Below are 17,823 nucleotides of genomic sequence, written 5' to 3'. Positions count from 1 at the left end.
TTGCGATCTACATGTCCGTGAACGTCTACCCACCTCCGAGGGGTACTGCTTGGGAGTGACCTAAGTTGAATGGACATGAGCAATCACTCGAAGAAGAAGAAGACGACAGTTACCTTTTTCCGTAACGTGTTCTTCGAGATGTGTTGCTCATGTCCATTCCACAACCTGCCCTCCTTCCCCACTGTTGGAGTTTCCAGCAAGAAGCAACTAAGGATGGAGGGGGCCGGCAGTGCCCTATATGCCGCTGCATACACGCGCCACTCCAGGAGTGCCAGAGCCAGTCCCCTACGGATACTGCTGAGGGAAAAACTTCTGGCACCGGTGCATGTGGCGAGCGCACACACCTAAGTTGAATGGACATGAGCAACACATCTCGAAGAACACCAGTTATGGAAAAAGGTAATTGTCTTTTCTGCAGTATATGGAGCTTAGATGTTGTAACCATAGCTCACCATAGGTCACCATAGCTCAGTGCCAGAGGGCTTCCTCTATCTCTACATCGGCATTGTGTAGCTCCTGTTGGGGCAGCGACACTCCTGACCCCTCCACCTCCCTTGAGGGTGGAGACTTTTGTTCCCAGGGATATGGTGGCAACAGCTGTATGCTCCATAATTCAGCAGTTTGACCCCAGTTGCCTTTCCTGTTCAACGGTGTGCTGTTTGCTAAAGAAAAAGAGGAAAGAAAGATAGAAACAAAGGGAGGGATTTTTCTCTTAGTCTCGTGTAGACTCCGTTGCTGGAAGTTGCGTGCCTGAAGGTCGGGGGAAAGCAAGTTATAAAGGCTATGGGTTGTTAGCCCTATTCTTGCATGCTATTGGTAGTGCTCCAGTCCAGAGCTATTGCATTGCCCAAACATCTGTGTTGCCTTACTGCCTGCAGACACTGTCTTTGTATCCGAACCAAAATGCCTATTGAAGTCAATTGGAGACTTGCTATTGACATCAGTGGGCTTTGGTTTATGCCCTTCTAGAAGGAAGCTGATCTGTTCGTTCATTTCCTCTGTGCCTCTCTTCTGTTCGGTTCTCAATATACGGTTTCCAATCCAAAGTGCCTTAGGCACATCCAAATTTGTTTCTGTTCCTTGTAGAGTCTTCCTAAAGAGAAAACCAGTAATGCTTCCCTGCAGAGGCATTAGAGCAAATTTCATGCAACCATACACAGCAAATGGTAATGTGCCTGGCAGGTATAGGTGCCCACTGCCAGTGTGAAAAAAGTATTTTGCCTTATTAGTGGAGGGATTTACTCACTCCACAGAGCCTAATACTGCAGTCCTTGCTCTGCCAAAACTCCCAGTGAAAAAATGAGAGACTGATGCGAGTTTTGTCCGAGCAAGAACCAAGCAGAGGAAAGACAGCAAATTCATTTGGTTTTATTAGACGCTTGGTGCCCATGTGTTCTTCCTCCAGTGCAGTAAAATTCTAATTAAAGAACAGATCCTACCTCCCATTAATATGACTCTAAAGAAACATTTTAAAGATTGTAGCATCTTTTTTTTAAACCAACCTTATAATGAAAAGAAAAGCAGCCAGTGTTGTATACAATGTTGTCTGTCTCTCTCTCTCTCTCTCTCTTATGAAGCATTTCATGATTTTGAACTTCTGGTAATGTCTGGAATGTCAGAAGACTTAAAGGCTCATTTAACCGAGCAATAATTTCTACAAAGGAAATGACCGGCTTTCTCTGGGAAAAAGAAAAAAAAAATCAAATTTCAGGTCTTTCGAATCCTCCCCTGAAATAGCCCTTGATGAAAATTCTTAAAAAGCTTCTTTGATGTCTCTATCAGGAGTAGGTCTCATTTTCCTCCCTCCCCCTGCCGTTTTACTGCTTCCAAAATATAGAGAGATCATTATAGCACTTGCAAACACTCTAACTTTTCTCTTCCAATTAAAGGAGGACTTAGGATGATTTTCTTTTTATTTGAGCAAGGAGTAAAATATCTGAGAACAATCGTACAAATGTTTTAGCCTTTTCACAGAACACTGTGGGGATGTTCTTTAAACTAGGATTACTTTGAGAAGAAAATATTTCCACAAGGAGCACTAGCTAAGGAAACCGGGAGGTCTCAAATGTACAGCGATTGAATTAGGCTCCACATCTTGGAGAGTCAATGACTAGTGAAATCATCATCCAAGATTAAATCATGACCTGTATTACCATACAGTTCCTGTCAGATGTAGACAGTGAACTAATCAGTACAATCTTTCCCTGAAGGATTCAAGGACTTCCTTGCATCCATTTTAAAAATGAAGTTTAGATAGATTATTCCTCACAGGATGAAATTAATCAGTTTAGGGGAAAATCACTGATGCTGCTGAAGTTACCTTCCCTTCTTTTCCCTTCTCGCAGATGAAGGAAGATCTCCAGCATTGGGAAATGACATTGAGTTCAAGTTCTAGTGGGTTTCAAATCAACCTCTGATTTTATGTCCACCTATGTTCCCACACGCAACTAAGGCATATGATCTCTCAAATGCCTGTTTGCGTGTGGAAAGTGTATGCCCCACCCAGTCTTGCAGATGTAAAGACTAAGATGAGCATTTTCTTTTGGTGTAATATTGGACACCAGGGCTGAAAATTTGGCACTCAAGATAAAGGTTCCAACAAGTTCGAAGCGTGGTGTGTATATATAGTATTATTACACACAACAACCGACATAACAAGAACATTAAGGTTGCAGAGTCAAGCACGCAAAAGTTAGGAAATGCCAGAATGTGGGAAAAATAGTATGTGATTATGTAATTAAAGACTGTATCATCATGCATACACACAAAGGGGCTGAATTAAGGTTGCACAGGCGACTTTAATTCTGACACATCCTAACATTTGAGTGCTGGGCTTTGTAACTCTTTGCAATTCTTTGCAGTTCTTTTATGATAGCTTTTTGGGTATAATATCATAGCTTTTTAAAAAAGCAAACTGAAAGAAACAGATATTCCATCAAGTGAGAAACAAATTGACACCCACATGAGTCATCAGCATAGTTGGAATCTTTAGCTCCATAGCATAGACCTCTGCCACTTGATCTAATGAATTTATAGTAGAAGATTGTCGTCTTCTATCTGCACCAGTCACTAGAGCGGGATGAGAGAGACAGTTACCCCGGGCTGCCAGGAAGAGCAATTGCAAGGAAAGTCCTACTAAGTCCCTGAAGTCCTTGGCTACAGCATGCACAGTGCAGGTGGTATTTTAGGAGAACTCGTTGCCAAACTATAACAAACGTATACCTAGCACAAGCAAACTGCAATTTTTAAAACTGGGTCAAATTGGGGTGGATTTTCACTGGGATTACTTAAAGCATATCAGTGACATGTGGGCAACTCTCTGCTCAATCTCAAGCCCTTTCTCCAAAGCACAGAGGTGCTAGAGCTCCTCAGCAAAAGTTGTAAGACTTTTTTAACATGGGCAAAACAATATATTTCCCCCTGCTTTCAGTCTCTGAAACAGCAGAATCATTTCGGTTGAAACTATCCAAAAAAATTCATCCTGAGGGAGACACCTGGCATGGGAAATTTTAGACTGAAGTGTTAAATTATGGCAGTGTTATAAACAAATGAAAGCAGGGTCTTATAGTGGAAAGTGATGGAGAATCTTAACTATAGGCAGTGGTACCAGTTCTGCCTATAATTCGTAGGTCCATAGATTCCAAGGCCAGAAGGGACCATTGTGATCATCTAGTCTGACATCCTATGTAACACGGCCCATAGCACTTCCCCAAAATAATTCCTAGAGCACATATCTTAGAAAAACACCCAATCTTGATCTCAAAATTTCCAGTGATGGAGAAATCACCATGACCCCTTGGAAATTGTTCCAGTGGTTAATTGCCCTCACCATTAAATATTTATGCTTTATTTCCAGTCTGAATTTGTCTAGCTTCAACTCCCAGCCATTGAATTGTGTTACACCTTTTTCTCTGCTAGTCTGAAGAGCTCATTATCAAGTATTTATTTCCCATGTAGATAATTATAAACTGTAATCAAGTCATCCTTTAACCTTCTCTTTGTTTAAGAGAAATAGATTGAGTTCCTTTAGTCTCCGGATATCAGGCATGTATTCTAATCCTTTAATTATTCTGATGGCTCTCTGAACCCTCTCTAATTTATTAACATCCTTCTTAAACTTGGGCATCAGAACTGGAGCTAGTACTCCAGTAGCGGTCGCACCAGTACCAAATACAGAGGTAAAATAAATAACATCTCTGGTCCTACTCGAGATTACCCTGTTTATGCATCCCAGGATTGCATTAGCTCTCTTGTCCACAGTGTCTGGGAGCTCATGTGCAACTGATTATCAACTACAACCCCCAAATCTTTTTGAGGGTCACTGCTTTCCAGGAAAGAGGTCCCCACCTTACTAAACAATCTAGATCGCTCGGAATCAATGACCCGTCCTCTTCATTATTTACCACTCCTCCAACTTTTGTGTCGTCTCCAAACTTTATCAGTGATGATTTTATGTTTTCTTCCAGGTCATTGATAAAAATGATAAATAGCATAGGGCCAAGAACTGATCGCTGCAGAACCCCACTAGAAACCCACCTGCTTGATGATGATTCCCCATTTACGCTTAAATTTTTAGACCTATCAATGGGCCAGCTTTGAATCCATTTAATGTGTGCCATGTTAATTTTGTAGCATTCTAGTTTTTTTTAATCAAAATGTTCTTGGGTATCAAGTCCAACGCTTTACAGAAGTTTATTATGTCAGCAACTATTGCATCCACCAACCAATACCCTTCTGATAATCTAAGACAATCTTTGTAACAGAGTATTAAAATATAGTTTTTAACGTCCCAATGTCCCAGTAGATCTTTTATCTACAGAAACTCAATGTGGTAACTTCTTTAATGGTTGTAACGTCTTTCAGTCCTGTAGGGATTGAGCAATGTGTCTCGACTTGCAGTTTATCATCACTATCTTGATAGTGTTGGGAATAAGCATTGTTTCAATAGTGTATCTTTATCCATCTGTATTCTCTAGAAATCTGGCATTTTGACATGGTTCTCCATTATTTTGCCATCGCATAATTTTGATGTTTCTGCCACCGAGCTTTTGTGCAAAATTCTTTGAAAGGATCTTCTGAAGTTGTGATTATTTGAGGACAGCTGTGATTTGTAAGGCAAGTGTAGGAAGCTGTTAGGATAAGCAGTCTTCTGGGTTTAGATTCAAGCAGATCAGAAAGAGTTTTGTATCCTCCTGGATCTTTCCTTTAAAACAGATGTTGATGTGACTTTTAATGCTCATTAACATGAGGGATTAATAGAACTGGCCGGAGCCAAGTGCATGGTAGTGTGAACTGCCTTTGTGACCCCAAGGATTCCCCTTTCCTGCATCTTATTCCAGTCCTGGGCATCTCTTTCCAACTGTGCTGAATCGTGCCAAACTGAATGGTGTGGTTATCACGTGGGTAAATGTCAGCTGGGTACAAGAATGTGACCACACCAGATTTTCACTCTTGACCCAGTACAGGATTTGCAAAGCTAGTGGATTATTTTAACTCTTTGCTCCTAGTGTCCTGGCGTGGGGTATTTTAGGTTTTACTGCTGTCTCTTCATGTTTGTTAGTGGCTTGGGTCATGTGTTCCAGACTCAGTGTCATATAGAGATGTGCAATCATGTCCTAAGGCAGAGTTAAAGACAAATATAGAACTACATTCTGCACTAATTATACCCATGCAGTCCTATTAACTTCAGTAATGTTGCAGGTGTACAGTTATATTAAGGGCAGAAACTCTTCATGGTTTCAAAAAATGCATTAAATAACTCATGATAATCCTACTTTACAGGCACTTTCTCATCTCAGATTCAGGTTGTTTCGTTTGATTTGTTATATATCCTTTTAACAAGGCTAGTGTTTTATTTAAACATTCCCAATTGAATTTAGAAATATTCCAGAATAGTGATTATGGGCTATAATCTGCTCTTGGTTACCCTGGTGTTAATCTGGAGTAAATCTCTTGAAGGTAATGTAGTAACTCCAGATTGACATCAGCATAACTGACAGCCGAATTTGGCCCTTTTTTCTTACACTGAGATAAGGATGCCTACGTTACTTTTCTCTGCTTTATCTTTGATAGAATGTCGATAAGATTCTGTTGATTGTACGCACATAGAGTATGAATTTGGTCACTGTTTAAAAAAACAAGAACCCACCACACATGTAAAATGATGATAATGAGGTCAAATAAGCACAGCCCTTAAGGGTACAGGCTGTGGTGCTGGTGCTATATAGGGTGTCTTTTTCATATTAATAGTGTATCTAGAGTGTGATGGAAATTCACCACAAGGGCACTAATGACTGTCTCTCATTGGCATAAGTCATTTGATAAATGGCGCAGTTTCCTTGGAAGTCATTTTATTTATCCGCTCGATTTTTAGACCTCTCTGTTTGCTTCATCTTTGTCCAACTTGTGCTGCCATGCTAGATTCTCGGTAGATCTACTCACCCTGAACACAGTGGGAGAATACAGTTGTTCCGAGGTGGATGGGTTTCTCAGACAATTCCCTACTGGGTGTGTATTGTGAAACTAAACTGACAGTAGAAGAACAGAATTGGGTGATATGATAATACATGTCATAGTAGCTCTCAGAACCCAGTGCACGATATAATTAACATGCACTTTAACTAGGCGTGATATTTTATATTCTATTAGAACCGTGTGTATTGCAGAGGCATGACTTGCTCACCTGTAGATCTGTAATATGCAGACAACTGTGATTACACTTACTCACCCCACCTCGTCCTTCACATAGCTATTTACCCTTTATTGTTGGCAATTAATCTATGGGTGGTATCTTTGAGAGAGAGGAAGTGAGTGAATACCTTTGCCAAGGAATGTTGGCACGTGACCTGAAATATGGCTGCTCTCATTAATACAGCCTTTCCCAGGAGAGTGCTACACATTTCAGGCTTATCCCTCACAGTATTTTCTCTCTCTCTCTCACACGCGCGCACACACACACAGTCTGGAAGAAGCAGTCATACCTCCCCGACATCACCGCTCTCAGCTGGCTCTCTTACTGATGCTGCGGTTCCAGTCTGTGCATCATTTTGACATTTTAAATAGCACGTGCACTTACAGTTTAGCTCCTGTGTAAGCTTCGATCAGTCTCCCACTCTCATGCCGTTGCTGTTGTTATTTCTCTATTACAGTAGAGCCTAGAGCAGTGGTTCTCAACCTAGTTACCATTGGGAGCCATGTCTGCAGCGTTCTATGTATTATGTGGGCTGCATTCACACAATCGATATACTCCCTGTATGGCCCTGAGGATGTCACGTGGGCTGCAGCTGTGAGTTGATTGGGCCACAAGCAGCCTGCAGGTTCAGAACCACTGTCCTAGAGGCGCCATCAGGACCAGGGCTAAACTGTGCCAGGCCTACACAATGTTTTACAGAAAGATTTTAAAATGACAGCTCTCTGCCCCAAGGATCTTACAGCCCAGAGGCTTAACTGTGTGTGATGCCGAGTGCGCTGAACTCCATCATCCTCACCTGGAATTGAGTCCACGCAATGGGAGTTGAGGCCATTTACACAGGTTTCACGGGTATCCGAATCTGGAGCCACTACTGGGACATAAATTAGGATTTCACACACTAAATTCCATGGGAAAAGGTTCTTTTCTGGTTAAAGTTTCATCTGCTTCTAGTGTTTTATTCTCCAACTTGAACTGCTAGCTAGACCCTGATCCTGCGACCACTTACACAGATGAATAATTTTACACACACGGGTAGTCGTTTAAGCACAGTGGAACTACTCAGACGTAAATATTTGCAGGATCTAGGCTTTAGTATGTGAGCTCTTTGGGGGAAGGACTGTATCTTTGCATGTGTCTGTATAGTGCTTAGCACAATGGGGGTCCTGGAAACTATTGCAATATAAATATTATATCATATAAAATAAAGTCCTAAGGCTAGATTCTGCTTTCAGACACAGGGGTGAAAATCTGGGTGACCCAATGTAAGTATTTTATATTGATGTTCCTGGAACCAGAATCTGGCCCACAAACCCCAATCTTTATTTTTATTTTACAATGATCCATCTAGCAACGACCGTTTGTCACAGAGGTTTATGGCTTTAAGTGAGGAGTAAACAACAGGAACTGATACACTTTTGAGCAAGAAAGTTCCAACTTTCATGTTAAATTGCTCAGACATTAAACCTGGAGGAGATGGAGGTAATGAAAATCCAAAATGCTTTGTATAAAATCCCCATGACACCTCTGAATACAATAAGCTGATACTCCTCTAACACCCGTTTTACAACAGCACAGCGGTACTGAGTTCACCTGCTTTACCTCTGTTATAGGCCTTCATCCAGCTCTCACTGAAGTTAGTGGAAAGACTCCTAGGCATTATCTATACCATGAAAATTATTTTTTGCTGACAATAGGCATCAACACTGGGTGAACAGTGCTGAATGTAACCAGAGGGATGGAATCAGAGACCCCTGGATCTAAACCCATGAACCTTTATTGCTTGAGATAAAGGGTTTGGTCTGCAAACTCAGAGGCAAGTAGTGGACTCATAAATGTGATCTAGCCACTAGAGGGCGACAGAGAGTGACCGATTATAGCTTGACCATGTACTGTTTCAGAAATTGTGATTCAAACCTGCCTGTCGTTTCTGTAAAGTAGAAAAGGCTCCATCGACTTCAGCGGGAGTTGGATCTGGTCCCTGGCGCACTGGAAATGAGAAACAAATCTGGCCACATCTTTTTTTTTTTCTCCTCAGTGTTTTCCATGAGAAGTCTGCTGCCTTTTTGATCCTTATTTGTATGTCTTCTTTTAAATTCGTCCCAATGAAATTCACATTCTCGGTATCTGTTATGTGCCAAGCTGTTTTATTTAATAGAAAATTAAAACATTTTGGCTGGCTACCTTGAGCTAAACATACCGAGTGGTGTAATGTGTGAGCACTGAGGCATTGTGTTTAAAAGCCTTTGAAAAATCCATCCAATGGCCAGCCAGTTTCCCACCCACTACAGGCCGGTTTTACTATCCAAATTTTTTAAAATGTTACAGCCAGTCAGAGGAGTTGCTACTCCTTTCTGGTGCACCCTGATCTTCCTAGTGAATAAAAACACCTTGGCATATTTAGTCTTGAGAAAAGAAGAATGAGGGGGGACCAGAGAATCTTCACATATGTTAAGGGCTGTTATAAAAAGGATCAGTTGTTCTCTATATCTACTGAAGGTAGGACAAGAAGTAACTGGCTTAATCCGCAGCAAGGGAGATTTAGGTTAAGTGTTAGAAAAAACTCTCTAACTATAAATTTAGCCCTGGAATAGGTTTCCAAGGGAGGCTGTGGAATCCCCATCTTTGGAGGTTTTTAAGAACAGGTTTGGTCTAGGTTTATTTAGTCCTGCCTCACCATAGGACCTTTTGATTTCTTGAGGTCCCTTCCAGTCCTACCTTTCTGTGATTCTATGATTACAGCATGGAGTGAAATTTGGCAAAGCTAGAGAAAGAGAGAAATTTGAAATAAAGGTTTAAATAAAATGGGCACATATAAACGTTAAGTAATATCACAGTGGTGTTTAGGGGACCAATCTGGACTAGCCACTGTATAAACATAGACACTTTCCCTGCCCCTCCAGCTTACATACAATACTTTTCTTAATGCTTTACGAGATACACACATACATATATTTCACACGGACACTCAATAATTCTAGATAATACTTAGTCCTGCCTGGGATGCTGGGGACCGGACTAGATGACCTCTTGAGGTCCCTTCCAGTTCTACGAGTCTATGATTCTAATTCAATACATGTGAACAGAGAGATTTGTATTCTCAGACCATTTTACACTGCTACCTGCAATTTTGATAAGCATCGTCCCTGTTGTATACTGGAGGGAACTGAGTCAGAGCAATAAAGTGACTTGCACAAGGCAGAGCGAGGATTAGGCCAAAGTTCCTCACACCCTGTCCTGTACTCAGGTCACTAGGCCATGCACCTCTCTCCGTGCAGCATGTAGGTGTACAGTTAATGAGATAAAGTTGTGCCTGGGACAGGTAGCTGCACCTTTTTTTGAAGCCAGTGGAGTTGTTCCTTCTCCCAGGTTGATTTTGGCCTTTTATGCTATTGTTCAATACAGGCTTTTTTTTTTTTTAAATTGAAGATCAGCAATGCTGGTTGAATAATGTATCTTCCTCTTCACCCTTGCTGAAGTTCCTCATTCCAAGCCACTAATACGCAACTTTCCAGAAATAAGAAGGACAACAAATTATTATCTATTTTTCATGGGAGAGACTCCACCTCTGATGGAAGCTATCTGAAGAGTAGAGTAGACCTTGTGGATTGTAGGACGAGTGCTTCCAATGACTGTGGCTTTACATTTTACATTTTGAAGTCTGGCAACAGCAGTACGAAGCATGTGTAGCTTGACTTCAGTGCAGCCAGGACTGCAACCTATACATCTAATTCCACCCTGGGTTTGCTCCTTCCAGCTTTCTCAGGCATACTGGGAGAGAGGTAGGTTCTAATCCAGCAAAGCACTTAACACTGTGCTTTTAATTTTAAGCACAGGACTAATGATGTGCACTACTCATGTGCTAAAGTACCTTGCTGGATCAGGGCCTTAGTTAAACAAGCGTAAAGACCTTTGAGTAAGTGCCTGATATTAACCATGCCTTTTTTCTGTGCGTGCCAGCCTAATCTACGGAGGATAGAATGAGACTCTATTAATGCACTCCCCTAATCATCTCAGTAAATGAACGTGTCTTTTACAGGTTGTGATAGCGATCACTGGGGACCACATTGTAGCAACCGCTGCCAATGCCAGAACGAGGCTCTCTGCAACCCTATCACTGGCGCCTGTGTCTGTGCAGATGGGTACAAAGGATGGCGCTGTGAAGAGCTCTGTGACCCTGGGACTTACGGAAAGGGCTGCCAGTTTAAATGCCAGTGCTACAATGGAGCAACCTGTGACCATAAAACAGGAGAATGTCATTGTGCTCCCGGATACACAGGGGTATTGTAAGTTCAGTGACAGGCATATTTTACTGTGCATCACTTAACAGCCTTGCTTTGACCCCGCTTAGTGCAATGCAATGCATGTTTGATAAAACGTACACAATCGATACATTATACTTTTTACTCTCTAGAAACCAGGTAACAGGATTTATGGGAGACTGAACAAAGGAGCACTGGTTCTCACTGCTAATTACAGCTGTCAACATGTGGAAATCAAATTTTAGTCTAAAGAGAGATTAAAAATTCAGGAGATTTACCTGTGAGTAAAATTACTGTATCTGTGGTGTGAATATGAGAATCAAACCATAGTACTGTACTTACAAGCAATCGGATATACGTGTTTAGCGATCCAATGCAGTACCAAATGGAACTCCTTTTCTCTGGCTTATCTGACTTTCAATATAACTGAGGAAGAATTCAAGATAACTCTATCAGCTTAGTATCTAGGGGGCAAATTTCTAGCTCTGTGACTCCCGTTAACTGTAACGAGAATCATGTCGCTAAATCCCCATATCCCACGCTGAAAGTTTACGAGTTAAATTCACCAAATCTGCATATCAATTTTAGGGCATCTGAGCAATAGCTTCTTGTTTAAAATTGCCCACGGTGTAACGTCAGTTCTCATTAGAGATCTTGCAGTAGTTTCAGTAGTAATTATGCTTTTCAAAATTATTTAAAGCAAACAGGAGAATTTCCTGGGGGGGGGGGGGGGGAGAAGGGTATTTTGTTCACTGAGGCCTACTTACAGCTTTTTGAAAATCTATGACAAATGCCCTACTTTTTTTCTGTATGCAGGGTAGTTGTAGCTGTGTTGGTCCCAGGATATTAGAGACAAGGTAGCTGAGGTAATATCTTTTATTGGACCAACTTCTGTTGGTGAGAGAGACAAGCTTTTGAGCTACAAAGAGTTCTTCTTCAGTCTCATTGACACTGATGCAGACCTGAAGAAGAGCTTCTTGTGACTGAAAAGCTTGTCTCTCTCACCAACAGAAGTTGATCCAATAAATGTTATTACCTCACCCACCATGTCTCTCTACTTTTTTTGGGGGGGGGGGGGTAATTTAGCATTGCTTATGGGTCAGCATGAAGGAAAGAATGCTTATGCCTAGATAGAAAATAAAGATCGTATTAACCTGTACCAATAAATTGTGTACCTTTTAAATATTTTACTACGTACCTGATTTCCTTGCAATATTATGGACTCAATCTTATAAGCACTTACTTCCAAAGGTTCTGCTTACTGTTGAGTAATCCCATTCACATTGATGGGTCCACTCACCGCAGTAAAGTGTTTGCAGGGTCAGCAACTAATATATTGCATGAGCATCTCTATTTGGAGGAATAGTCGGTTGTTTGCTTGTGAAGAGCCTAATCTGTTAAAACTGGTAATATGAGAAAGCAGCAGCCAAATGTGGTGAAAAGCACCCAGGTGCAGAGAGCTAGCACAAGGCCTATCTGGGTCACTTCAGTATCATGAAAGCCATGCAGTCCTTGCATTGACCTCAGCGGGCATTGGATGAGAATTTCGGGGCTCAGGTGGCCTTGTGCCTGCCCTCTGCACAGGGGGGAATTTCATTTGATATTTTGTAATAATTTTGGAAGAACAAAACACTTCAATGTTTTGCAGCATTTTAATCCTGTCGTTTTATTTTGTTTGCGGCTTGTTTTATTGCTGTTTTGCGTAATTAAGCTTTAAAGGCTTGATCCTGCAACCCTGATGTGCATGAGTTGTCTTTACTCACGGGAGCAGTTCGACTGAGTAAATGCATGAGTGGGACTTCATGCATGAGCAAAGAGTACACACGTGAACTAGGCTTGCAGGACTGGCTCCTCAGAACACAGACACAGGGTCGTGGAGGAACTTAAATGTTGGAATTCTTAGTTAATTGATTTTTACTGTTGACATTGCCCATTGAAACTTCACTGATTTGCATAAGAGCTCCCATGATGCTCTGTGGTGTGGATTTGCCTGTTTCTTGTTAATGTTTGCTTTTAAAGTGTGTTGATTTGTGTTTTGTTCCCCCCCTGTCCCCACCCCACTTGCCCCCCGCCAAGCTGTGAAGAGCACTGCCCTCGAGGCAGTCACGGAGCTCAGTGTGAATTGCGCTGCCCGTGCCAGAATGGGGGAGTCTGTCACCATATCACCGGCGAGTGCACCTGTCCTCCTGGATGGATGGTATGTAACAAGTTATTACTCACCCCACCTGTAGATCTTTGCTTATCGTTACTTTGAAAGTACATTATAATTGACTTACTCACCGTCGGTACCTTGGGGCTCCCTCTCTCTGCTCCCGGTATCCACCGGCGGTCTCTTGTCATATGCTTTGACTGTCAACACGTTGCAGTGGGGCCCGTCTTTTCAGTATGTGCATGTACAGCATTTACCGCAGTGGGGCCCCGAGGCGCTACTGCAGGGCAATAAACACATAAGAGACGGTGACTGGCCTTAATGCACCTGCACAGGGGAGCGAGGTGGAATAAGGCTCCTGCACCCCCATATGGACCCTCCCCACATCACAGCTGAACGTGTGGAGAGGAGAGCAGGGGCTGCATGCCCTGTGCTACTTCCCTGAGCAGCTGGGTACGGAGAGGGAAGAGAGGGGTAAGGAGCGGGCAGAAGCGTGGCTCCCCCACACTCAAGTGCTGAGCAGCAGGGCTGAGCCTGTGCTAGGAGAGGGAGTGTGCTACACCCCGCAAAGAGCTGCAGCACACAGTTCTCCCCCTCCTCCAACAGCACCCCTGTGGACAAGCGGGGAGCAGGGAGGAATTGGGCCTCTCTGAGTTACAGTTCCTCCTTGCGCCTTCTCCTGGGGTAGTTCAGCTGCATGCCACCCTTACTCAGAACGCTGAGCAAATGCCCGACGAAGTCCTAAGCGCGGTGTTGTTTTCATAACGGGAGAGGGAGAAGGTGAGAGGACAGCCGTGGTTCTGACAGGCAATGCTACAGAGAGAATAGATACAGCATCACGGGGCCACGGAGATAGGGTCAGTGCTACTGTCCTTACACAGGCATAATTCCCATTGATTTTAATAGGAGTTTTGCCTGCATGAAACAGTTGGCCCTGAGAGAGCAAATTACCCTCCGCTTTCGTTTTGTGTGTCGAGAAAGCAAGGCCAAACATTTTAAAAATCCTTAACTTTATCAATAATGTGATAATTAACTCTCTCCGGATTTGTCAAATCTCCCAGGCCCGCACACCAGTCAGCTGCGCTTCGTTACCTGGCACTTTGCCAGTATTAGCAATTAGTCTCTTGGCAGTCCTGCCGGAATTGAATGGAAAACAATGCCTGTGATTTTTTCTAATACCTGGTACGCTATAAAGATCATCACACATTACAATTTGATGAGGACCTAATTCCACCTGGGAAGTGTGGGAGTGAGAGGGGACTTTGTATTCCTCTAGCTCTTTAAAATACCTCCATGTGCAGGATGGAAGAGGGAGAATTGTGCAGCATATCCTGTGTATGGAATGCTAATGTAGAGTAGGTTCACTCAGTTCCCTCCTCTGATACACAAATGAGCATCTTCCATTTCCCAGAAAGACGTCCAGGTGCCGCTTCTTTAATTTTCTAGATGCATCGTTCTGCTGTGACAAGTAGCCCTATCCTTAACAGTGTCCTCATTGTCAGCAATCACAAACTTGCAGGGGAATAGAACTGGTGTTTGGATCCAAACACTGAAAGATAGTGATCTAAATGTCACTGTGATGTAACTATTGAAGTCAGCAGAATTAAACCAGGGATGGATTTGATTCAAGACATTTTTTTCATCCCCTCTGTCAGTAATAGGAATCTGCCAACACACTGAGTGCAAAGTCATTGCCAGTGTAAAACAGTGCACCTTCATTGATTTCCGTGGGACTGGACCAGCTTACACCACAAGGAATTTGGCCCCAAAGAGGTTTAAAAAAGCCACATGTTACCTGGAAGATAAACTTTGGTTGCGAGAGAGTTGAATTAGCCTGTCAAAGACATTTTGATCATGGTGCTAGCTCCAGATAAGATATTTTCCTCGAGATTCTGGTGGCAGGTTGTAAGATATCACAGGAGGATAGAGATGCATGAGCGAACCATTCCTTCACAGACGTTTCAACCTAAGCCTTTCTCTATGTTAAGAACTCCTAGTGGAGCTCTCTCATAAGACACTCATAGCCAAAGTGAGTGGTGACACAGTGATGGCACGAAGCTGGTCCAAAAACAACAGGGTAAGTCACCCTCGTTTGGCATTCAGTGGGTGAGCAAAAGACCGTTCCTCCCTGAGGGGTGGGTAGCTAACAGATGAGGCAGGCAACCCCGTTGTTTTTCTCAGGCTGGCAGGCGGTGCTGCCACACTGCAGTTCCTCTGATTAGTAAAAAGGAATGAGCATCAGTATGCCACCCAGAGGTTTTTTTTTCTGCCACCAGTGCTCCCCTAATATTTGTACTCCACATACCAGCATTTCTGAGAATCTAAATTGTCTTACTGGACTCCCCCTTATCTGCTGTCTGGGCAGGAGACCTTTTCTCGGAGGGTGGAAATGTCACTAAAGAAAAACAAGTATGTAGAGAAAGATTGGAAAGTTTTAGAAGTCTTTTAAGGTGCAAGGTGGGCTGATACTGCGGAGCAGGTGCAGCTATTCGTTCTGTCCTGTTTGTGCTGTGCAACTTGAAGCTTAGAATTTTTTCTGCAATACTCAATGTCCCAGAGGAACTTTCCTGAAAACTCTGTTGTTGGCTGCTTAGGCTCCAGAGGAAAACCTGGAGTTAACAATTGATGTGTTTGAACTGAGCATAACTAAAAATTGAAGTGAGAGATCAAATATTCTGAGGGAAGAAACTGAAATTATAAGCAGAAGAATTCAGCTTGTAAATGTTGGGATTTTAAATTTAAAGGGACTCTCCAGGGTTTTCATGAAAGGCTGAAAATCCAATGCCTAGAGAAAGAGTAACTCATTCCTTTCTCTTGCTGGAGTTTTAACTCTTGCACGTGCCGTGGTTTGTGCAGCCAGACACAGGTGGGCAATAAATGAGCAGAAGAGATGGGGCTGCTAAATTGTGTTCATTTTATTTTATAGTATTGATAGTCTTTCTTTGACAACCGGAAGTTTACTTGCAGATGATACTTCAGACTGTGTGTGTGTGTGTGTGTGTGTGTGTGTGCGCGTACTGGAGACACACTGTGCGTGTGTACTGGAGATACACTGCACGTGTGAGAGAGAGAATTCTCCCTGGATTTATACTCCAGTACTGAGTAAATTTACTCAGATTTCATAGTTCCTGGGACCTGCCCCACTGTACTTTCTGTTCCTCCTGGGCTGCAGACATGGGAGTTATTAATGACAGGTTTGCTTCCTTAGGAGCTGTGGTAGCTGGGGGACTAGGCACCAAATTGAATGGGTAAAAGTGGTCTAGGGAGGTAGTCTCTGGTTTCCCCTTGGATCAGCCTCTGAGGGAGGCTGTTTCTTCTACCCCTCAAGCTGCTTTGTAAAACCCTCTCCTGTGAAGGGGGAATCCGACAGAAATGCAGCGAGTAACAATAACTCCATGTTTTATGTTGAGTATTTATTTCTCCATGTTTTTTTCACCAGGACAGCATGCAGCCTATTGTATGAAGTATTACACTAGAAGAGTGGCTTCTAATGCTAAAATGTGTTGGGCATTTTTCACTCCAGTGGATGTGGGTGTTGGTTGGTGGCTGCTTTAGCCTCCATCTCAGCCATGTGCAGGTTTTTTGTTGTGGTGGTTTTTGTAAAATGAAATAAACGACGGGGTGGGAAGACCTTTTCTAATAATCTTCCTAATAATGCTGGGAATAATAATCTTCCTAATAATGCTGGGAAACTGTATTAAAAGCAGAAGCCCGAGAGTTTGGGGTCTTAAAAAATAAACTTTGCTGATAAGATGCGTAAACTACTAGAAACTTCGGTCTGACAGTTGATCTTCCACAGAGGGGCGTTTTATATTCTCTTAGCACACATTAATTCCTTTGGCTCCAGGGGATAGATCTCAGAGTATTACTTTGTCATTGTTTGTTTGATAGAAATCCTGTTATTTTTTTTTTTTTGAGACATGAAGTGAAAATGCATTTATCCAGATAAATGGATACCTGCATTTCCAAAAATATAGTATTGCTTATTACTCAAGCCTGGAGAGACATGTTTGTTACAGCAGAATCTGACTGGTCTTGAATTGAGGCCAACATGTCTGTTTTCTAGCCAGGGAACCACCTATCACAAGGTTGAGAAAGGCTTGAGGGATCTGATTTATGGTTAGAGAGAGGGGCAGCCTTTCCATTGCAGGTGTGTTGCTATTACAGAACTTCCTAAGCTGTTGACATTGGGCCCCGGAGGAGGAGCTGTAACAGTGAATATCCTCATTTGTGATGCTCCGTTTTTCATTTTTGTGTAAGATTTATTCAATAGGTGCTTTGTTCAAAACGAGGAGCCCCTGGCACTAGGTTGGGGAAATGAGACTTCACAGAGACCAAAAAAAAAAAAGGAAAAAAGGTCAAGGAAAATCCTCACTGCTTTTCTGTCAGATGTTGTGTGTGGTAGGTGGTGCAGGCAGTGCCTCCAGTGCTTCAGGTTTCCCAGCACGTTCCATTGTAAGACCCTGCCTCAGTTGCTTATACCGTGTCCAACTTGAATGGTTTGGGCTGAAATTTTGCATTCTAGGTGTCTGCCTCAGGCTGAGGTTAAGGGAAAACCTGTTCTTTTGCCCATGTTAAAGTCTTATAACCTTTTAGTTGTGGAACTCTAGTGCCTCCATGCTTTGGAGCCAGGGCCGGCTCCAGGCACCAGGCACCCAAGCTGGTGCTTGGGGCGGCACCTGGAGGGGGGCGGCGGCGCGGCGCTCTGGCCGCCGGGGGGGGGG

The 17,823-nt window shown here is 42.8% G+C and overlaps 1 protein-coding gene across 2 annotated transcripts in view; it reads left to right on the top strand.

Annotated features, from left to right (window-relative positions):
• The window catches only part of MEGF11 (multiple EGF like domains 11), a 246,274-nt gene that overhangs the window by 115,976 nt on the left and 112,475 nt on the right, over nucleotides 1-17,823 (top strand). For both annotated transcript variants that reach the window (XM_026648563.1, XM_024205469.1), the window contains exons 5-6: nucleotides 10,728-10,974; nucleotides 13,027-13,147. In XM_026648563.1, the coding sequence (XP_026504348.1) occupies nucleotides 10,728-10,974; nucleotides 13,027-13,147 (368 nt within the window). The remainder of the gene's footprint in view (nucleotides 1-10,727; nucleotides 10,975-13,026; nucleotides 13,148-17,823) is intronic.

The sequence above is a fragment of the Terrapene carolina genome, unplaced genomic scaffold (genome assembly GCF_002925995.2).
Source record: "Terrapene carolina triunguis isolate 2854851 unplaced genomic scaffold, T_m_triunguis-2.0 Scaffold67, whole genome shotgun sequence".
NCBI classification, from domain to species: domain Eukaryota; kingdom Metazoa; phylum Chordata; order Testudines; family Emydidae; genus Terrapene; species Terrapene triunguis.
The sequence above is the reverse complement of the archived record's forward strand: the minus strand, read 5'-3'. Positions and strand labels throughout refer to the sequence as shown.